Below are 24528 nucleotides of genomic sequence, written 5' to 3'. Positions count from 1 at the left end.
GCAGCTGGCAGAGAGTGCAGGTCTTGGTACATCAGAACTCACCCCTAATGGTATTTTGGGGTGGTTAGTAGACAGAGCTTGCCTCTGCCTTGGAGCACTTGCCTTTACTTTACAGATTGAGGACTTTGGACAGGACTGCTTCCCCCAACGACTCAAACAAATGATTGTCTTCTATGTCTAAAAGGATTCAAGCAAGGAGTGGGAGACCCCCACCTTTTATATGCAAAATGCCACTGGGGATTGGAAGAAAACAAGTCTGCTTTAAGGGGGTCCAAACTTGTCGAGGTAACACGTGACATTTCCCTTCTTGCATCATACCAAACATGCTTTTCTCTGCAGGAAGTGTAGGAGGCAGTAAGGAAAGGGAAACCCACAGAACACAGATATGGATGTACCCTTCCTCCAGTCCTTTTTCGTTTGTCTGACTGTCCTAACTCCACCCCATTCCCAAATGTGCAGCTTCAACAGCCCTTTGGTATGCAACTCCTTGTTGTGAGGCTGGCACATTTGTTGTGGTTATGCCTTTTTGAATCTTAGTTCCAAAGAATCCTCCTACTGAGTCTTTCCTAGGAGGGACAGGTGTTACTCAACTTCCACAGGGATCAAATGCAACACAGCCGTCCTGCCGATTGTCCTAGCTGAGCAGAGACTGGCAGTCTATCTAGAATCCACAAATCCTTTCCATAGCTAGCCTGAGCTCACACCGTTGACATACATGTGTGCGATAAGATGGGACGTGGCCTCAATAATCCTAAGAACTATACACTGCAAAGGAATAGCCCCTTCTAAGGAACATATCGTTTTAGGAAAGACAAATATTGTCTATTTCTTTGCTAACATATGTGCCTTAAAAGGGATTTTTCCTTTACACTGTTGTGTCTGTGCTCTCGGCCCTTTCAGCAAAACTATTATTTTTAGAGTTTACAGCCTCTTTCGCTGTTGTTTATTAAAGATTAAACTAGCACAAGAGGGACAGGTCATGATTGTCGCAGCAGCTGTCAATCATGGCACAAGCGACTTCTGAACATTCTCTCTGCCACTGAAGAGTGGGAGCTACAGATCACGACACCTATGTAGGAGGACATAGGTGTCCACTGCTTTTGCCATGGAGTGATTTTAAAGGGGGGTCGTTTTAGCAGGCCACCTTTTTCTGAGATGGATTTATAGTATTGTTTTATTACTAATAAAATTAAAATAAAAAACAGCTTTTAAGCACTTGCCAGTTGACATTGCATCACAACTTGCCCCTTTTAAAAAAGTAAAAACACTATGTAAATGAACAGAACCCTATGCATAGAGATGGAAATGCACAGATTTAAAGGCATGGAGTCTTGGGATAAGAGAGAAGGCTAGATTAGTGTCTGGAATTTGAAAGAGTCAAATTGGAGAAGTGAAGCGGCAGAGGCATTGCTAGGGGCCGAGGGCTAAGGGGGCTATAACCCTGGGTCTTTTGGTTGTAGCCTCAGATCAAAGCTCAGGGGTTACAACCAAAAAGACTAGCTAGCCCCCAGTCTCAACAGCCCCAAAATGAGCATAGCCCCGGATCTTTTCCAGACCTAGCAACACCCCTGTGAAGTGGTATGAAAGTATACATGCCTTGGATTAATTACACCATGCAATAACTAAGGAAATGAGAGACAAACAACATTCAACTACTGCTTGATTTTAGTTGTGAAACCACATGTTAAGGTGGTTGCTCTTAGTGCACGCTACTGCGGGCAGGTTCCCGGTGAATCATTGGATTTAAAAGTCTGTATTCTCATTGTACATGCAATGTTTCGAAGGAAATTCAACATTGATGATCCTCAAATTAGTAAGGATATTGGGAATCATGTTTTCACTGAGAATAAGTTACTTTAATAACTTCTGACATGTTGTTTATTTTACCCAAATATTTAATACCTGCATACATTTTTAAGGTTTGGAAAGAGGTGCATATGTTTTCTTTGAAGAATGGTTGAACTATCATCCTTTTTATTGATGATTCATTTATGAGAGCATCTTCAGTTGACACTGTGTAAATTTGTGCATGTAACCGAGTGCAGTAGCCATCTCTTTGTCATAAAAGACCATTAATGATCACTGTTGCCATATGTTATATAAAGCCTTGCACTTCAACATATAGTGAACATATAGTGAAGGCCATACATTGATGGACTTTATTGAATGTCAAAAACATTCCACCGTTATTCAATTCCTTTTCTTCATGAAAGCTACAAAATACAGTTACAAAAAAAGGCAAGCGTCATCTAGTGATTTTCTCGTAAATTGCCCTCTCACATGCACAGGTGGATTTTCAATAAGCAGCCTCTGTCTATGTCTCAGTCCTTGAAATAATACAAAAATGTGCTCCTCAATAAGGTACTATTATTGACTCTACCTTTCTCATTATCATAGACTATGGCCCAGGGGTCAAGTCCTAAAAATAAAAGTGGGGGGAGGTCAAGTCCTAAAAATAAAAGTGGGGGGACTCATCAACAAACGCAATGGAATATGACATCGCCAGAAATAAACATATCAAGTTGAAATATGCACATTTAATTTAATTTGCTTTGCATAACCACCCAAATTGCACAGGACAAATGGCATTTGCTTTTCATAAAATCAACGCACACTCAAAACCAAGAGAGGATATTTTCTTCTAATAGTGTTTTTGAAAACGTTAAAAGGTGTGCATGTTTTAAACTCTAAGAACCAGTACAAATGTTTTCCCTGGAACATGCAGTACCGAAATGGGACATATCACTGTTAGTTGTTTGTTATTTTTCATCAGGTTATATAGTGCAGTGGTCAAGTGTCCAAACTCCAGATCATTGTTTGATCACTGAGATTGGCTTTAATTCATAAATTCAAGGAAGACTTTCAATGTTTTTCATTTTAGCTGGGGTGGGGGACTGAGTCCACCCTCTGAAAAAAGTGGGTGGACTGTGTCCACCCGTGTGTACCCTCGACTTGAGCCCTGCTTCGGCCATTCTCCAAAACCCTTAAATGCACAGTCCAAAAACGTGGTCACCATTCATTATCATATTTCTGCCAAATCCTGCATCAAAATGGTGTGTGTAGCAACCCATTTGAAAGAAATGTGGTACATCGCATACCAAGGCATATGGTGGCATTAAATCCTTAATTAGCAAATAGTGGTGTAAACAGCAATTGTTTTAATTTTTTTATTTATTTATAGAAAAACTACAGTTTGAACAAAGAAAAATATATCAAACTTTTGTTTCTAGAGCAGAGAAAGAGAAAGAGAAAGAGACCAGCACAGCTACTCCAAGGTATTAAACATCTGCTTTCAAAATCATTTCGAGGTAGTTCATGGTAACACAAACAAATTTTGTATTATTTCCAGATATGAGTTTAGCCCACCAGCCCTCCATATCTTCATCTATAGGGGCAAATTTTCCAAGATGTAATGAACGTTGCTTGACGGTCTGACAGCATTCGATTAGCAGATGTTTAGAAGTTTCAATCGATTGGCCGCAGAAACGGCAGAGATTGTCAGGCAGAGATTTATCTTTTCTTTGCCAAAGGATTTCTTTGGTTTTTAGAGTGTTTATTCGAAACCTTAGAAATTGTTCTCGATGTTGGCGAGACGGGCAGTTCAATAGGTAGCGTGCTGGGTCATTTAGTTTCCTGTGATCAACGCCCATCAATTTTGTTGATTTCAGCTTTTGTCTTGCTTCGTTGTTGACAATCCAAGCCCAGTTATCAAATTTCTTTTTGGCGTGCTGCGGACGAGTTAGGAAATCATAGTTGCTTATGTCAGCTGCCGATAAAAAAGCCATTATTTTATGGAACCACAAGTTAAGTAAGGATTGGTTGTTTGTGACCTGATCATTGGCAAAGATTTTATATGCCGGCGCAGGTGATTTTAGGGCGATTTTATGCATTGTGGCAATCGAATTCCAGACCACTCTCATATACAATGAATTCAAAGCTAATTCATGTCTCAATAGGGTTATCGATGTTGATGGTGGAAGCCTCAAGACTTTTCGCCAAAAAGAGCCTTCTAATGTATGCCAGGTTTGCTCTCTTATGTTCTAGCCAGCCTTCGGCTCCGAAGATTATCAGTGGGGCCACTTTTTGTTGATAAAATTTGAGCACATGTTCCATAACGGCAAATTTTGCATGTTCCTGTACATGTAATGCCATTATTTAGCAAATAGCTGTAATGATGTGCATCCTACAGAAATATTGTGTTTAGCTGGGTACAAGATGCCCAATCCTGGCACATGGTGTAGCAACATTGGCATATGATGCAACAACTGCCAAATGGTGTGAGTACTTGGACATTGGATGGCAATGCCTTGCAACTGGTGTGAGTATCTAGGAATATGATAGCAATAGCTGACAAATGCTTTGAGTACCTGAAAATATGATGGAAATGCCTTGTAAATTATCTAACTACCTGGGCAGTTCATTGCATTTCCTGGCAAATTGTCTACATAAGTAAATGTTTGCAACAGCTGGCAGATGCTTTGTGATTCTTGGCACATGATATCAGTACCTGTCAAAGGGTGAATCTAGGCAAGTAATGCCAATGTCTGTCAAACTATTCAAGTACTTGCACTTAAAATGCTAGCAACTGACAAACAGGTGCAATGCATGTAATACAATGTTAATATCTGCAAATATTTTTGAAACTTCATCAAATTGAGTCAGTAGGTAACTGTATGATTTTGATTCCTAGCAAATGGTGCGAGTACCTGACTTAATAGTATTACAGTACCCTGTCAGTAATATGGGTATTGTTGCATATGAAGGATATGCCTGGTTAATGATGTCAATAGTCTAGTAATGTCTGTCAGATTATGCTATGGTACATGGTGCGAGCATCGGAGCATAAGATGTCAATATGTGAAAATCCAGAATAGATGTTCAGTATACAAAAGCTAAAACCATTGGCTTTTTCATTGCTTGTAATGATTCGTTTTTCATTGGAGGTCGCCATTTCAGATCAAGATATAGCTCCACTTTCAAAATATTGTCTTCATATCTAAAGATCAAGGATAAATTGCTTGCAGCATCTCCCCATTCAGAAATGAGGAGTAGGTCCTAGAGAAATATGCTGTACTCATGGAATTCAGATATTTTAGAAAACACACTTTATTTTATTGTTAAAATACACATGGTCGAGGGAATTCCAAGATGGCCACCGGGGTGAGGAGTCGCAGCTAATCCGCGCTGCGCCCGGGCCGCCAAAAAACAGCACGACCGAAGCCGTGACAGACCGTCACTCACCCCCCCCGACTGCTGGAGGCCCCCCCGCATCCTCCCCCCGGCGAGGAATCAGCACCGCGGGAGATCGAATCGCGGACAAAATCTGGGGAGAAAGCAGACTGGCACCTCCCCCATCGGAGCCGAAGGAGACTCTCCAGCGCCATAGAGGACCTCGCAACACAGCATGGGGAGACCGGGAGGCGACGGCTGGTGTGGGGGCCGGATCGAGGGCTAGGCGGAACCCCGAGGGAAGGAACCGACAAACGAAGAACACCGAGGAGGAGGGAGTCACAGCGACAGCTGCGGCACCGGAGAAGAGCTGCAACGCAGGGAGAAAGCAGCGCGTTCAGGGCGGACCGCTGGTGTGGAGAAGCGGGGGCCGCCCTGAAACATAGCGCGGACGAAGAAAGGTGAGCCAACAGGGGGGGTGAAAGATAACCACCCGCCCGCATATTTACACCCCGGAGGTGGGGGGGACCCAGAAAAGAAACGCGGGAAGAAGGCTGGGGAGATTTATATAACAAGACAAGTTATATAACGAATAATCCCCGCAACGCGAGAGGGCTCCGGCATCAATTGGATCGGGGATCCCCCCCAGGCCTGAAAGAATCCACTGCGCATGACGCCCCGAACGCAGGCCGGAGAATCCTCTTCCCCCACTAACCAGGGGGCGAGGAGCGGGGGGGCACCAATTAAGGGGAAACAGTCCCTGCCATTAACATATAGACACCGAGATCCGACGGGGAAGGAGAGGAAACGCAGACCACTCGTCTGCTTAAATCGAGAACCCCCCGCCCACTGAGACATTTCAGAGGACAGGATCGGGAGAAGGGCCCTCCGGAGGGCTACAAGAAGGCACAGCAGCCCCATGGACACTCTAACGTATCACGCCACCATGTCGAGAGCAAAAGGAAAGGGGAACCCCATCCAACAGACATCCCAATCTGCGAAGCAAGGCGCAGATATTCTGCAAATGTGGTCAACAGAGGGATCATCGCAACCGAGGGGGAGAACCCAGGGAGAACCCATGGGAGAGCCAGAGTCACCATCCCAACAGCTACAACCACTGACCAGGGAAGATAAGCAAACCTGGTTCATGGACTTGCAAGAAAATTCATGTCCACAGTTCAAGAACAATTTACAACTATGAAAAACGAAATGAAACAAGCGGTACAAGACATTAGAACCGATATTAACAACCTAGAAGAAAGAACGGACATAGTGGAAAAAACGGTGCAAGGACTAGAAGAAGACACAAGACAAGCCAGCGAAACACAAGAACACTTGGTGTCACTTACGCACAACTTGGAACTTCAATGTGAGGACTTGGAGAACCGCTCTAGACGCTCCAACATCTGCATCAAGAACATGGCGGAAACAGTGCTAGACAAAGATCTGAAAGAGGTGGTAAAGGAGGTGTTTAGAGACATACTGGGGTCCCGAGACACTGATGAAATCGGAATCGATAGAATCCACAGGGTAGGACCAAAAAGATTGGGTGCCCCAGGGGAAAGACCACGCGATGTCCTAGCGGCTCTCTCCTCCTACCCAAAGAAAGAACAGATCCTCAGGAGAGCCAGAGAACTGGAACACATTAAAATGAACAGTCAAAACATCCAATTGTACCAAGACCTCGCTCTGATAACTCTCCAAAAAAGGAGAGCAATGGCCCCACTGGTGAAGGTTCTGATAGAAAAGCAAATCCGCTATAAATGGACCTTCCCATTTGGGCTGCTATTTACGTGGGAAGGGAAACAGAAGAGTAACCACGGTGGAGGAAGGTATGAGCACATTGGGTCTACAGGAAGATGAGGGGGAGCGGGGGGAGACCTCGAACAGGAGGGATCGAACGAGAAGACCAATGGGCTGGGAAACAATCACGCAAAAGAAGACTAATACAGGGAGGGAGTCCCAGAGAAAAGTTACATGAAGAACCCAGGAACATGCAATCAAGTGGAACGGACAAGGAACAGCAATTATGGAAACACTGTCGGGGTGAGGGAGGAGAGCGGAACGGAACGGGCAACACACAGATGGCGGTCGGGGTAAGAACCGACGGCTTGGAACTCGGCGAAGACCTATGGATCATTGGGGTTTAGGACTCCCCATAACATACCCCCCCCGAGGGTAAGGAGGGCAGGTAGCGATGGGCGCAACGCTCTAGCGTCAATAGGAACCCTCGCCCAACTCGGGGGACAGTTTGGTTGGTTTAAATTTCAATTTGGGGGGCGGGGAAGTTCAAGGGCGGGGAAGGGATCGGAAGAACCAAAGAAATGAAACAAGAATAGAAGGGGACCCGAGGCGACGATAAACAAATATAACACAATGGGGATGTTATGCATTGTGACATACAATATAAGGGGCATGAATCACCCAACAAAAAGGGCTAAACTGGAAAAGCAGTTTGAAAGGGGGAAGGCAGACGTACTACTTCTCCAGGAAACCCATATCAGAACGAGGGATAAGCAGAAAATGCGGATAAAAGGATACAAAATATGGGCTCAGGCAACGACAACGGAGAAAAAAGCTGGGGTACTGATTGCAATAAAAGAAGGAATGGACACTAAACTACTAGATACAAGCATAGATAAAGAAGGGAGATTTGCCTTCGTCAATGTGGTAATTGAAGGACTTCACATGACACTCGCCTCAATATATGCGCCCAATCAGGGACAGGACGGCTTTCTTAGGGATGTCCTATCGAAACTGGAAAACTATGCTAAAGGGGAAGTGATCATGGGGGGAGATTTCAATATGGCATGGAATCCACATATAGATAGGAGTACGGGGAACGCACATGGCCATGGGGCACCATCAAAACGTCTGAGGCAGCAAATGGACCAAATGGCCCTGAATGATGTTTGGAGGGAACTGAAGGGTGAACAGAGGGGGTACACTTACTTCTCACATGTCCACAATACCATGTCAAGAATTGACTATTTCTGGGTCTCAGTGCGACTACTGGGAAAAATCCAGGGGCTGGATAAGGGCACAATAGCCCTCTCGGACCATGCCCCGCTATGGCTGGATGTGACTCTCCCAGGGAGGAAGAATGGGCTATGGAGGTGGAAACTACCGCAGGAGCTGATCCAGGACCCAATTACAGGGGAGTCCATAAGGGAAATGATAGAGGAATACTTTATACAAAATGACACGGGGGAAGTAGCGCTGCAAGCAGTCTGGGATGCGTTTAAAGCAGTGTTGAGGGGGAAAATAATTGCGTTGAAAATCACAAGAGATAAACAAAGTTTTCGGTGGGAAAAAGAGCTGGAAAAAACAATCCAAGATATCCAAGAGAAACATCTGACACACCCCACAAAGACTTTAAAAAAATCACTGAAACATACACAGGGCCAACTAGACATGCTCCGCACGAAAGGCGCAGAGAAGAACCTACTCTATCTGAAGCAAAGATATTATATTAGAGCAAACAAAGCAGACCGACTCCTGGCGAGACAATTGAGGGAAAAACAGAAAGAAACAACGATTAAAGCCATATATGACACCAACGGAGACCCACAAACATGCACGCAAGACATCGGGGAAACATTGAGGCATTACTACCAAACACTCTACTCCACTGAATTCCCCGACACAAATGCCCAAGATTCATACTTAGAAGCCATAAACTTCCCGAAAATATCAGAAGAGGACAAGCAGTCACTAGAGACACCTATCAGTGAGGAGGAAGTCAGTAAATCCATAAAAGGACTCCCAAGTAACAAAGCCCCAGGTTCAGATGGGTTTACGGCCTCAGTCTATAAAAAATATGCAGACATATTGACCCCGATCCTAACGAGGCTCCTAAACTCCTTTAAGGACAGCGGTAATGTGATCCCCATTATGAATGAAGCGAAGGTTCTGCTATTTCACAAACAAGGTAAAGATCCAAAAAACCCAGCATCATATAGGCCAATTTCCCTAATTAATCTAGATTCAAAAATCTATACGAAGATCCTAGCAACGAGGCTATCCCCGCTTCTCCCTAAACTGATAAGTGAAGATCAATCAGGCTTTATTCCCGGCAGACAAACCCATGACAACACAAGGAGGCTAGCCCATTTAGTGGAAAAAATTGGTATAAATCACACCCCAGCGATATTGCTGTCGGTAGACGCCGAAAAGGCTTTTGATAGGGTGGAGTGGTCAATACTGTTCAAAATACTGGAGCGCATGGGGTTTGGGGAACAGTATATTGCGAGCATTAGAGCGAACTACAATTCCCCATCCAGTAGAATAGTCATTAATGGCGAGGTTACGAACACGGTGAGGATATCGAGAGGAACGAAACAGGGATTCCCCCTTTCACCTCTGCTGTACGCTCTGTTTTTAGAACCCCTCCTAATTAAAATACGGGAATCAGTACACATAAAAGGGATAGAAATGGCAGGTCAGCAACACAAAGTGATTGCATACGCGGATGACATGTTAATAACCCTAGAGGACCCAGAATCCACGTTATCAGCTGCAGTGAGAGAACTAGAAAATTATGGGGCCATCTCAGGCCTAAAAATAAATAGGAAAAAATCAGAGATACCAATCCTGGCAGGGGACAGAGCAAATATAGAAAGGGAAGCAAAACTACTGGACCTTAAGATAGTACTGAAAGGTATAAAATATCTGGGGATAATTGTACCTCAAAAAATAGAGCAATTCTATGGGGAAAACTATCCACCGCTTCTCATAAACATCCAAAAGGAGCTAGGCAGATGGAACCCACTACAGATTTCCTGGTGGGGTAGAATACAAGCCGTCAAGATGACCGTCCTCCCAAGGGTACTGTATTATTTTCAGGCTCTCCCGGTGGGTGTCCCAGACTCGTTCTTTAAATCATTAACAAAACTGGTATTGTCCTTTGTATGGAAGGGGAAAACGCCTAGAATAGCCAGGATGGTCCTTACAGCCCCAACCAGAGAAGGGGGGTTGGCGCTCCCCCATTTTAAAAAATTCTATCAGGCAGCACAGCTGAAAGTCCTGAGGGAGTGGGTGGGGGAGAACCCACAGCAGATATGGGTCAAACAAGACAGAGCAGTCGCGAGGACCCCACTGGTAGAACTCCTCTGGAAACAGAGGCAGCACAGACATGTGAATTTAGGAATAAGTGAAATCATGAAAACCACGCTGGAAGCATGGGATTCCCAAACAAGAAAAGGCATAATGTCCACAGCGATAGGACCCTTCACACCCATCTGCAGAAATCCACTATTTCCACCAGGGATGGAACAGGGGGCATATGATAGCTGGGAGAAGGTGGGTATCACTAAAATTGGTGAGATGTTCGCAGATAAAGAAATCATATCCCTTGAATCCTGCTTTGCAGGCGAGAATATACCCAGAAAGGATAGATATAGATACGAGCGGCTAAAACATTGTCTGAACTCCCCGATGATCACAGAGGCAGCAACCAGGGATCTTACAGGGTTCGAGACACATATCATTTCCAACACAGGGGAAAAAAAGTGGGTATCAACTCTGTACAAATACATAAACTCACAAGGGGAAAACATTAAATGGGCATACAGAATAAAATGGGGCAGAACAAAATGAAAACAAAAAACGAAATGGGCAAAATTTTCCCAGATGTGGGGTTGATGGGAGAGGAGGTGTGGCTCTGCGGAATCAGAGATGACACAGCAAGACAATATCGTACATCACAATGGAGAAGCTTTACGGGACTACTTATAGCAGCATGGACCACCATAGCACAAAATTGGAAAAATAAGAATACCCCAATGACATTTACTTGGCTACAGAAGGTATGGTCCCATATTACAATGGAGAAAATCACCCACAAAATCCAAGGAACTGGAGACAAGTTTGTAAAAGAGTGGGAAGGGACCCTACAATATCTCCAGTCAGACTTTATGGAACAGTGGTGCCCCCACAACATTAAAGTTTCAGATATTTTCAACGCATAATGGGAACCCGGGGCAATATGACTTCATCCGATCCAAGGGGAGAGGAGGGGGAGGGGGAAGGGAAAGTTATAAGTTGCAATGTTTATCTCTTTTGTGTTATTTATGTAAAATCAATAAACATAAGTTTTAAAAAAAATACACATGGTCCATAATTGTTACCCAGTTTTCTCTTTCAGTGGTAATGATTTTGTTTGCAGATTTTCCAAAATGTTTTAAGATTAAATGCCATAATTCTAAAATGAGTTTACTTGTCATCCCTGAAACTAATGGTTTGAAAAAAAACTAAAGACCTTTTACTGAAAATGTTCCATTTCAAATTGACCAAATTGCAGTAATGAGATAAATTGAACATGACAAAACTACACCATAGCATCCTTTTTTCGACAATGTTGTGGAGTTTCATTATTTTCGACTGCACAAAATAAGTTGTCAGTTTAAAAGCCAACATCTGTCTCATTACTATGATGCTTCGGCCGTTTGTGCAACTGCCAATTGTCCTCCTTTAATTTTCAGATTTACCCGCCACCCTTTGGACAGAGGTCTCTTGCACTTCACCAGCTACACCACAGTGGATGATTGGTTAGACTCCATCAAGATGGGGCGCTACAGGGAAAACTTTGCCATGGGTGGATATTCTTCATTGGCAATGGTCATGCGGATGAATATTGAGTGAGTACCAAGAAGGTTTGATCTGCAACCATTTACCCAAATGATCTGTGTTCCTTTCAGTTTTTTAAAGATACATATATAACACAGCACTCGGCTGCAGCCAGCCACAATCAGATGAAAACGCAACTGACTAATGTGAGAGGTATGTACTACATAGTCCTCCTGAACGATGGCAGGTCGCTGAGGGTAGAGACTGTGGACCCATTCACCTAATAAAGGAGGACCTAATTTAGTACCAAACCAGGATCCCCCATCAGAAACATATGCAGTTAGTAGAAGGCTGAGGTCCAGTTCAGTGCAAGGGAAGATCTGAAAATAGCTTTAGGAACTAAGCATTCAAAGGTAGTGTGGACCCTGATGACCTGGAAGTTGCAGGCTTATTTCCCAGGAACTGTTGGGAAAATGTGTACCTCAGTGCAGGAAGATCATCTTAGTGTTCTTTAAGCATAAGATTCGAACCTCAAGCAAGAAAACACCTCAGCAGTGAGGCAATAGAGTGAAATAAGGTAGAAGCAGCTCCAGTCTACAGTAAACTGAAACTGTAGAAGTGATCAATAATCTGAAACCCACCAAGACCCAGTGAGTGGATAGTGAGCAAGACTAGATTTTTTAACACTCCCCTGCCATGTGTGGACCAGCCCCCTGCAGTTTCTTTAATGGCATTGTGAGGATGGGAAAAATTATAGGTTTCTGGAACATCTCTGAACAAGTACCCTTTTATAAAATAAAAAGGGTGTAGAGTGCCACCTGGAAACTACCACCACAATGTCCTCATACAGACACTACTGTGTAGCATTGTTGCACGAATATGCTGGGATGGTTACAGGAATACTTGGAGTATGGAAAGCATATCATTGAGCCAAGGGGTGGGTTGTAAAAATGGCTCTGGAACCAATGAGCCTGAAAATGTCCCTGTTGGGGATTAGGTATACAGTGCATGTGAAGACAAATGTTCCTAGCATTTATGGTCCTCTTTCGCTTCTGATAGAGCAGAGGACATCTTTAAGGGTCCTTCAGCAATGGAGACGTGGACCCCAGCATGACTGATATTCTCCAGCCCTACACAAGGGAACCAAAGAGAAGGTTAGGTTTGGACTAGATCGGTAGGTGACAGGGTACTTTCCATATGAGGTTGAATTGAGGCGAGTGTGCATTCTGGCCCTGACTCCCTTTAACATCATGGAACGCTGGTTGGTAAAGGATGAGGCCTATTACACAACAACAATATATGAGGTCCTAGTGCTATTATTCACAGATTAGGCTGTACTGAGATTGGCCTTGAGAAGCTTTCAGCAGCATTTGAGGCGCACAACCAAAGAAAGAGGTTAGTTATTAATGCTACCAAAATAAAGATTATGGTGTGTGGCACTTGCAAGGTGCTCAATCAGAGGGTATATCTCTGAGCATAGAGGGCCCAGGTGGTGGATGGTTTTGAATTCCTGGTAGTTTTTGTTTTGCCTTCATGCTCCTGGCACACACAGGTGGCTCAAAACTCTTCACCCTCAAGTACAAAGATGTTCTTGAAAGTGAGGTAATAACACTTGAACTGAAGGTATTATCTAGAGCCCTCATGGGAGTGAATTATGGGGTGGGCTTACTGGAAGTTGCTGAAAATAGGTTTTTGAAATCTGTGCCGACTCTATAAAAGGGTACTCACAACCTCCAGATATATGTACTATGCTTTAGGAGCAACAGGGCCCAGGCCAGATTTAAACCATTACAATACATCCTCTTTTTTTGGGAGAGGAAAAGGAACAGAGGCCTTGCATATACAGCAGAACTACTTTGGCGGAGCCATGTAAGTGATTTAACATCACACCACGGACCTATGAGATCATAATGAGATTATTAAAAAAAAATACAAGTAGGGCTATACAGCAGAATTACTGGGATATGATGGTGATGAGACTCTGCAGAGAGCTAGATCCAATTCCAGATAATCTCACAACTTCTCTCATAAAATGGAGAAAAGGATGGAGCAGCAGATTGAAAATATGGATTGACCTGGGATGAGTGACTGCATGCTACTTTTCAACTGGAAATGTGATCACTAATGAGAAGGTGGCACAACCTGGATGTGACTGATTTCTTCTGTACGTGCAGTGGGTGTTCAATGGGGAAAGCGTTTCACTTACTCTACAGTATAGGTGGGTGAAGCCCCAGAAATTATCTAAAGCAAACGTGGTGTGTTGGAAGTTAGATGGGATGCTAGGAACTGAATATGCCGCGGTCACAATCAATATTGTCATCTTTATTGGGTAACTTGTAAGGAATAAGGTCGTGGGAATTAGGCCTTACCAAAGGGTAAAACCTGTGGATTTTGGATCTCGTCTCCTTTATCCTAATTTTAAGCAGCATGCACCATGGAGGAACATGCTCTTCTGCTGTGTCACTACGGTTTTAGCCGAACCTATATGACCATTATAGCTTGGATTGTACAGCCAAAGGAAATTGGGCTTTTAACATTGTACACATTCTTCAATCCAACATGGAGTGTAGTTGTGATGCAATTTTGTGTATTTCTATCCCATTCATCGATTTTTTATAAAGCTATTAGCTTTGCGATGGCGATTTTAATACACAACAATATGTATTTATTGTGTTTTGGGCCTCAGATTTATATACCTTAACTTTATACATTTAGTGAAGTGGTGAGTCTCACATAGCCTGGGTGCTTGTCTGATTACCAAACATATATTTAGTTCCCCTTCTGAGCTGAAAAACTGTGGGGTACCTCTGTACATAGGCAGAGATGGGAACAGAACTTTTGAGTTAGAGCAATCAGTGCTGGTAAATCACTGTTTTCATTGCAATGCACGCTGGTGTATGGATCAAATTTGCAGTTTAACTATTGATAAAATGTGGTACTTGAAACTGAACTTTGGAAATGGTATTAAATGGAGTTATATGTTAAATACCATGGTTTAAACATTTTTGAATGACACATCAGATGAGGGTACTCCACTAGTAAGTATGTGGAAAAATAATGATAAGAAGGCAACATTGGATTATATACATGTAAACTCAAATCTAAATGGTTGCTGTAGGAAATTTGAAATAGTGGAGACTATATATATCGATCACCAAATGCTTACAGCCAACTTTGAAATACAGATTTGGGTCAATGAGGTAATGACCAATATTCCATTAATAATAAATCAGGGTAGCAATAGGATTAGTTTACCCCTTTCTTTAATAAACACATTTAATGGGAGTATCACAGAGGATTGGAATCAGGGTAATAGCGAATAGAAATTGAACACATTTAATAAGGAAGGATTTCATGATTATTTAAGGAGAGGATGCAAGAAATGACGTTTGTAAAGGAGGATTATAAGCATGAACATGAGATTAAGCATCAATATCATAAAAGTTTAGTTGATTGTAAAAGGCTATTGAGAGCTAAATTACAACATATCAAAAAGAGCTTGGTAGTCACAGATAAGGTGAAAGAACAAATTATGAATGATAGCGTCTATTTAAATCATGGCTTCTGAATCATCATCACACTAGGCAACACAATGATGCAGAATGAATGCTGGAATTACTGGTTTAAAAGAATACTGCACATTGTTGTCAAGTGATACATGGAATTAATGGGCCTCAGGCAGTATTACAACAAAACACTATAGGAGAAGCCTCTTGGATAGCTCCCTCTGATTACATTTATAATAAATCGGAGGCATTGATATATCCTAATCTGATATTCGATCAAAATTCAAAACAATTGATAAGATGATGCCATTTGATTCCATTTTACAGGAAATTATCAAAGTCAGCTCATCAAAAGCTCCTAGACCAAATGAAATTAGTAATATAGTTTTAAATAAAGCACCCAAATTATGTGCTAAAATGCTGATGATATGATATGATATGGCATTTGTAACGCGCCTATCACAAGTGTTTCAAGGCGCGACGAGGCAGGGAGGGGGGAACAAGGGGAGACAGACAAATGATCCTACTAGGCCAGGTGTCATTCAGATTGCGCAAGTGATTGGGTAGAGGGGACGGGAAAAGTGCAAGGGGGAAAGGGAGAGGGGAAAGTGCAGTACAAAGTGATTAGTAAAATACAAGATAAATAATAAGGGCCAGCTGGTGGCAAGTGCAGTATAAGTGCAGACAAGTGCTGGGAAGGGGGGCTGTAGGGATACAGAGACAGTCCCGCAGTGCAGGGGTTGCCAGGGAGGCAGTGCAGGGGAGAGTGGCTGGGCCAAGGACCGAGATTGGTGAGTGGCCCAGTTGCTGATTCAGTACAGTTTCAGTGATTTAGCAGGGGAGAGGGTCGAGAGAAAGCAGAAGCAAAGAGGAAGGTTTTGAGGTGCTTCCGGAACCGGATATGGTTCTCCTCAAGTTTCAGGGAGGCAGGAAGGCTGTTCCAGAGGGAGGCCCCTGATGCAGAGAGAGATCTCCCCCCAACTCGTTGCTTGGAGAAGCGGCTGACCCTGAGGGAGTTGGAGGCGGATGAGCAAAGATCTCGAGAAGGAAGATATTTATAAAGAGAGAGTTGAAGGTATTTTGGCCCAAGGCCCCAGAAGGCCTTGTGGACAATGCAGAGGGTTTTGAACTTAATCCTCGCAGACACAGGGAGCAAGTGTAGCGATTTCAGTCCTGGAGAGATACGGTCCCTGAGGTTGAGGCCAAGGACAAGTCTCGCAGTCCTGTTCTGGATGAGTTGCAGCGGGCGGAGAGTAGAGGCAGGCAGATTTAGATAGAGGCTTTTACAGTAGTCCACCTTCGAGAGAACCAGGGCTCTGGAGACAGTGAGCTTCTGGGGGAAGGAGAGGAATGGAAGGATACCTCTGAGGAGGTGCAGCTGGTAGTGTGACTTCTTAGAAACGTCAGAAATGTGAGGAGAGAAGGAGAGTGTGGAGTCGAAGATGACCCCGAGGTTTTTTGCCTTGCAGGTAGGAGCAGGAAGAGGGCCAAGAGAGGCCGGCCAGAGAGCTGCAGGGAAGGAGGGAGTGGGTGTGCCTATGAGTAGAATCTCAGTCTTACTGGCATTAAGGCAGAGGTCGTTGGCGGCACACCATTCCTGGATAGCAGAAAGACAGTCAGAGATGAGGGAAGGAGAAGAGGAGGCCGAGGGTAGCCTGAAAATGAGCTGGGTATCATCCGCATAGCACTGAAAGTTGGGGCAGAGAGCAGAGATGCGGATTGCAAGAAGTGCCAGATACTGGTTGAACAGCCAGGGAGAGAGGTTAGAACCCTGGGGGACACCACAGGTAGAGAAAAAGATGTCAGAGAGGAAAGACCCCAGTTGTACCTGGGAGCGTCGATTTGAGAGGAAAGAGGTCAGCCAAGCCAGAGCCTGACCAGTGATACCCAGGTTATCACGGAGAAGGTTCAGCAGGATGGTATGGTTGACAGTATCAAAGGCAGAAGAGAGATCAAGCAAAATGAGAACACATGGAATGTTAGAGTCAAGGTTCGAGAGTAGATCCTCACGGATGTTCTGGAGAGCAGTTTCCGTGCTTCTGGCGGCTCTGAAGCCAGACTGATGGTCATGAAGGCTACCAACAGATTCAGCATGGAGATTAAGCTGGGAGATGGCCAGTTTCTCCAGGAGCTTGCCCAGGAAGGGAGTGATAGAGATTGGGCGATAGTTAGCTGGGCAGGAAGGGTCGGAAGAGGGTTTCTTAAGAAGGGGGTGCACAAGGGAGTGCTTGAGAGGGGATGGGAAGACTCCAGAGGCGAAGGAGTGGTTGCAGAAGTCAGCAAGGGCAGGAGCCAGAGAGTCGATGTGGTCCTTGATAGTTTTGGAGGAACAGGGGTGGACCGGTTTTGACGAGACTTTCATAGATCGGACTTGTCTCGAAACCTCGTCAGCAGAAAAAAGGGGAAAGGCAGAGAAAGGGAGAGGAGGGGTGGCTGCAGAAGGGCCATAGGACGGGCATGGAATAGAGGGGGGGAGGTGATAGGAGGAGTGTGAGGACAATGATATATTTCTTGCACCATTCCGAAATAGAATATGTACCTAAATCCTGGCAAATAGTGTATGTACTCCCGTTTTTTAAGAAATGAGACAAAAGCGACTCAAGTAATTATAAGCCTTTAATGCTGATGGACGCTGACCAAAAAATCTTCACAGCAATCTTATTGCAACACTTAGATGAATGGGCTGTTGACAGCGGCAGATTGCATAAATGTCAGGTCAGCTTCTGTAAATCACAAAGTACTACCATGAATGGGTTTATGATTAGTCTATTAGAAGATCTTGCATGGAAGAAGGAATATGACTATGTCCATGTAACATCAATTGTTCTTGCTATGGCCTTCAACACCATCAATCGTAATCTTCTGTGGTATAAATTGTCAAAATTTGGTATCCCCGTAGGTTCATTGAAGTGGATAATTAAATTGTACAGCAATACACATATAAAGGTAAGGTTGGATAGAAATGGTCTTTTAACAAAGGACATTTTAATGAATACAGGTCTCAGACAGGGTTGCCGTTTAGCATCCTGTCTTTTTTACTTGCATATATCCAACATAGAAGAAGAAATATCCAAGGCTGTATTTGTATAATCGAAAATAAAAAAAAATACAGGCATTGTTGCACAATTTATGCAGATGATATTATTTTATTTGATTGCACAGGGCGAGGATTACAGGGCTTGCTGAATGTATTCACTGTTTAGGCAAGATTTCTTTTTTTTAAGTATTAATACACATAAAATTTCAATCATATAATTTTCTGGGGAAAACAAAAAAATGATGACACCTGGTTCGCAAATTAAAAAAAAGTGCAGTGTATTGATATATTAATTTATTTGGGTTTCACCATTTTTAACAAGCTAGCTTTATTGAAAAACGTGGAGTATTTGTAGACTAAAACTGAACATTTGGGGAGCCAAATGAAAAGAATAGACAATAAATATGGTCACTTTAAATTCTCACATTGATAAGATTTAAAGAGGGAAGAGTGATTCCGAAGCTCCTGCATGGGCTCAAAATCTATCCCCTATGCATGTTGGATATGCTAGGTCAATTGGAAGACACTGTGTGGAGAAATGTTTTAAAATTACTGTCGGACGCGGCCAGGCATGTGACGGAGATTGAGACGTTTCTCCTGGTGCTGGTGCATCTTGACGCTGCTTTGGATCCCTTTCTCTAGCCTCTTCTTGCTGGTGTATCGACTGCGAGCTGTGAGCAGCGAGTGGCGAGCTGGGGCAGTGGTTGAGAGCAGGTGAGCTGCTTTTTTTTTAATGCTCCCCACGCTGCACGGAGCCATTGTAGATTGTGTTTGTGAAGGCTGACCGTGAACAGTCTAACCCACGGAGCTCCCGACTGGAGTGGACCTGGTAGGTCTTGCCATAATCAGGGCGCAGCGCATTACACCTGTGGGGTCTCTGGCTATGTTTACCATTGTTCCCAGCGTAATTGTTCATAAGTGTGTGCATGCGGGTCTGGATGAGATAGAATTGTGTGGCTGTGAGGGCTTAGTGCCCACATACCATGCCCTGTACTTTAGAGTTGCATGGGAGCCGTCAGTGTAAGGACAATATGTCAGGAAACCCAAGGTGTAAACAGAAGCTCCTTGGTGCTGCTGCCTGAATTAAGTGTCACACACACCTGGGAGTCGGTATCCTAGGTGAGATGGTGCCATCTAAAGCTGCAAAATCTTGCTACAATCTAAGGAAAGGGAATACTAATGAAGAAAATGCAATTGCAATGCCGCACACTAAGAAACCTTTGGCACCATCTGCTGGCGGCCTGGCAGGAAAAGGGACTATTCCAGCCCTCTTTCAAAAACTATTCCAAAAATTACTTACAAGGACCCTATTCAAGAGGGAGAAACTACTGTACCCAATATGAATGTGACTGAGGGTTCAGTAGCTTCCAATTATGAAGATATTGATAACAATTCCTTATTGGATTTGTGCCTTTCTATTCAAAAGTCTATGATGGCAGCTACAGGAAAGGAAACCATCTCTGATAAGGAATGCACCATTAAAGTAAAAGCCCAGGTTCTGTGTGTAGAGAATCTCACACTACCTGATCTGACAGAAGGGCAGGAACAATTAGAGGCTAATAGTCGGGCAGCTTCTAATTCAGAGGAACATCCCTCAAACCTGACTAGTAACATAGGACCAACTCCTGCTACTGGACGACTGTCAGCTTCACTTAATATGTGCATCGATCTGGAAGGTACAAGTCCCTTAGATGACACCAGGCCCAGTGTGTCATCTCTTACAAACCCAAATGCAATTGCTGAGCTGCAAGCATCTATGGCAGCTATGCAATTTGCATTAAAGATATTGTTGGAGTTGTGTGGGAGGATACACGTTAACACAGTCTTGCAATTGGGCCTACCAGATCCGACTACGGAACAAGAACCCGGAACAGGAACCTGAGATTGTGGAAACGATTCCCCCAGTCCTGGAACAGGGGGTGGATGCGTTGTTAACCAATAATGAAACCAAGTCAGGACCTACTGAAGACTCGGCCATCTTTTACTCTAGAAAGCAGCGACAGATGACTAGACATGGAGCTAACAAAAAAGTACCGGTGGTCATAGCATCCCCATTGTAAGCCACGCAAGTACCTGTGAAAAATATCTAAAAGAGCCCGGAAGGCCAAGAAGAACCAGGCTAAAACAGCAGGGATGATGACCAGCTCTATTCTTCCAGAAAAATCTAATGAGAGCACCTATTTGAGTAGTAATGATCAAGAATCAGACTCCTTGGTTTACACTAATAGTGAAACTAACAAATATTCCACTCCCCAGAGGAACCATACAAGGAGGGGCTTAGATGATATTTTCCAGAGGGAAAGGGACGAAGATAATACCTGCTCAGTAGACAAAATGTGTGTAATCAAAAACTTGAATCAGAAAAAAAGGGACAAATGGATGACCAGAAGCGAGGTTCTAACGAAATTGCATTTAATACCTCAGCTACGAGTGATTTGCTCGGAAGACTTTTATTTTGTTGAACCGCTCAAGGTATGCAATCCGAATGTGTCAGCTTTACACTGTGCTGGCCACAGCCCAACTGATTCACATTCACAAAAACAGTCTAACGCAAGTTGGAGTGGGGGTGGACGTGTCTAGGGATGAAGAAGATCAGAATCTCCTGAGTCTAAGATATCGGGTAGTAAAATGCTATCTAAACCGGAACTTATCAAAAATCATTCTGCTAATCGAATTACCTGGTCGGTAAAGAATATTGAAAAGGCGACTAAGGCAGCGGGTGAATGAAATTTGAATAATGCTTGTACGTTTTGGATCTATGACATCTGAGGAAATTGAGAAATTGATCTACAGTTTATAGGGCAAACATGCCACTTGTAGAATTCCTTTAGTGTCCAAAAAATTGCATCAGAAGCCCCTTTCGATAAAGAGATACAAGATGCCAAGCGAATATTAAGAAGAGAAATATGCAAGGTTAGGGGCTTTAGATATCCTCTACTCCTAACACAGCATAACATCAGAAAATGTAAGAATTCATATCGTATTTGGGTTAAAAGATGGAAAAAAGGGAACAGAACCTGAATGTTGGCAACTCACAGTTAAGATCCTTTGTACTAGAAATTTGCACAATATATGGTCACTCTTGGGGGAGGCAAATGGAAATAAGAAGGCTCTTATGATTAACCCAATAGGTGCCCAGCAATGGATAACTTTTCTTGAGAAACGTAATGGCATAGATACTATCCAACAGCCTGTGAAGAATGTTCCTTACCTTATTACCTCCCATTTGTAACCTCTATAGAAGATCTTCTGGGGAAAATTGGTAAGTTAAAGGCATCTCAAGCTCCGGGTACCAATGCCTGTCTAATGCAGTCCTTAAATCTAATCCTCTGTTCTGGGCAAATCTTATGGAAATCTTGTTCAAAAGGGTGTTGATTGAAGGAAGAATCCCTGAATCTTGGCAAAAGGCTTTACTTATAAAAGTCTTCAAAAAGGGTAATATATCAGACCTCAGTAATTATCGCTTACTCACTATGCTCCATAGTACCGGTAACATTTTTACCTCGCTACTATTAAGAGAATTACAAATGTGGGCAGATAAAAAAGGAATTTTAGATTGTTTCCAGAGTGGCTTTCAACCTGGTTATTCGACATCATATAACCTGTTGATAATGGATACATTAAGGAATGAAGCAAAGTCACCAAATTGCCCTCCTTTATACACCCTATATATTGATTTTAGGGTGGCTTTTTATTCTGTTAATAGAGAAAAACTATGGCAAAAACTAAAAAATGTGTCATGGTCGGAGAGTCTGATTTATTACCTGAAATTATTACATACCAACACCACAGTCCAGTTGAGATTGGATAACCAGGCTCACATGATAAATTCAATATTACAGACAAGAGGGGTAAAGCAAGGGTGTACAAAGGTCCCCATGGCTCTACAATTTCTTTGTCTCTGATATCCCTGAATATCTGCAGGGAGTACCTAACTGACCCCCAAAGATCGGCTCGTCCCACTGTGTGATTCTGGCGTATGCCGATGATCTGATGTTGCTTGATCATACATTCAGTGGAATACTCAGATCAGCTCAGAGGCTGTTGCAATATGCAAAAGCTAACAAACTGGTTATCAATCATAACAAGACTGAGCTAATTCTTTATATATCTGGTAAGGTTGCACGTCCAAGTATGCATATGGGAATGGTTGAGATAAAATACACAGACTCCGATAAATATCTGGGTGTGGAGTTTGACAGTAAAGGCAACTATCTTCATTCACTGCATCCAGGCTCGCAAAACAAGGGCAGCGCCACTAACAACTATGATTCATAAGTTTACACAAGATCAAAGTGGGTTTTCCATCTGGAGAGCACGTCAGCTTTACATTCAATGTTTTGTGCCCATGGTAATTTATGGATTCGAATCTTGACTGGTTACAGGTACTGGAGGGAACATTTTGGAGGTGTCTTTTGGGTCTTGCACAATGCATTCCTATGGATATATTAAGATTACAACTGGGAATCTCTTCGTTGAAGGTAATGGTGCTCCAGAAATGAACGGAATCGTACATTAAACTCCAAAATAATCCCACCAATCCCCTACTAATGTCTGTAATGGAAGACATGGGGAAAAATAGCCAATCCCAACTCGAAAGAGACACGAAAGCACTGTTTGAACTGATCTGCTGGTCCCCCAAATGGGGACAAGACAGTAGATTCATGTTTTATCATCTACATAAACGCCTATTTCTATGAGATTGGCAGAACAACTAGCAACATTAAAAACCTAGAAGTTTGTAACATTTGTACTTTACACCTATAAAAAGGCCCAAATGTACCTGGATCTTTGTCCAGGCCCTGCTCTTAGGCATTTTGTATTGCTGATGCATATAAATCATCTCCCAACATTGGAGAACACTGAATTGAGGCAAACTGTGACCAAAGCAGAGACATTTTGTAGGGTTTGTGAAAACCGCTCTGAGCTGGAAACAGCTAGACACATACTGACTCAGTGTCCGAAGATGAGCATCAGTTATGGTAATAATCTTGGAAAATGTATACATTGTTCTGAACATTTAAAAGGTAATGAGTATTGGTATCAATGTCTGAACACGCTGAACTCTGGTCTGCATTTAGCTCTTTTTAGAGTTTGTAGGGAAGCTGAAAAAATATTTACCATCAAAGGGCAAGTTGAAATATCTCTTGTTCAGTCTGTGAGCCAAAACCGATGATCGTTCATGTAGATAAATAGTTGAGGAATGAGCCTTTTGGCCTCAGAGAGGTCCCAGAGAGGTAACACTGTAGTGACTGGTTCAACTCAGCCCTTAATGACGTGCCATGTATTATGTATTCACAATTGCACTTTTGGTTGCTATTGATTTTCACTTATGTTGATTTGATGAATGAATGAATTAATTGATTGATTAATTGAATTGACAAATTGATTTCTGATATAGTTTTGAGAGTATATTTGTGTTTTTTTTCTAAAATTTGCTTGATTGATGGATATGATTGTTATATTGAATGTGCAACGTTTTTATTTGTTTATAAAAACTGTATCACAATAAATAAATAAATAAATAAATAACATGACTGTGTACCAATAACAGTAATTAGATATGAATTAGGTTTATACTCCTTGTCTTGTAGAGCAAAAAGGAGAATTTTGAGTTTGGTGTTTAAAGTTTTTGAAAAACTCTCTCTATGAAGATATGAAATACCTCTTGGAGAAACAACAACATGGTACAATGTTATTATATGAGGACTTATGTTCCAAGATTTTGGGAGATCTGGGTTTTGTACCAAATGATCTGGACTCCAAGGTTATAATTATAAAACAAAAACGCTCTATGCTGATGACTGGAGAAGAACCACTGAAAATATGCACAGCTACAGGCCTATGACACGTCTTCATTATGAGCATAAGAAAGCTGGGTCTCTACCTGGCTATATGTGTTTATTTCCAAATCGTAAGCGGTGATATGATCTTTTGAGATTCCACCTTAAAATTCTTTCGAATCGGGAAGTGGCAGCCAGAAGGAAAATACATTGCAATTGAAATGAGTTTCTGTAGATTCTGTAACGTTAAAAATAGTACTGAAGCATAGAAGCACATTTTTATGACATTACCTATTTTAGGTTTTAAAGGATTATTGCTTTTTAGGAATTCTATGTATAAATTGGATGTTATTGATATTGATGCTTTGTGGTCCTATTTATTAAATGGCTCTTCTAACTCTGTAATACTTGTGATTTTAAACTTTGTTAAAATGTTAAATTTCAAATTTGATGATGAATCATTTTA

At 42.7% G+C, this 24528-nt stretch overlaps 1 protein-coding gene across 1 annotated transcript in view; it reads left to right on the top strand.

Moving 5' to 3' along the window:
• Positions 1 to 24528, top strand: part of EPHA8 (EPH receptor A8) — a 1837897-nt gene that overhangs the window by 1796329 nt on the left and 17040 nt on the right. The window contains exon 16 of the mRNA XM_069610879.1: positions 11652 to 11807. Within this exon, the coding sequence (XP_069466980.1) occupies positions 11652 to 11807 (156 nt within the window). The remainder of the gene's footprint in view (positions 1 to 11651; positions 11808 to 24528) is intronic.

Source organism: Ambystoma mexicanum, chromosome 8 (assembly GCF_040938575.1).
Source record: "Ambystoma mexicanum isolate Mex_15411 chromosome 8, UKY_AmexF1_1, whole genome shotgun sequence".
Classification (NCBI taxonomy): Eukaryota; Metazoa; Chordata; class Amphibia; order Caudata; family Ambystomatidae; genus Ambystoma; species Ambystoma mexicanum.
This window is presented reverse-complemented; position numbering and strand designations above follow the sequence as displayed.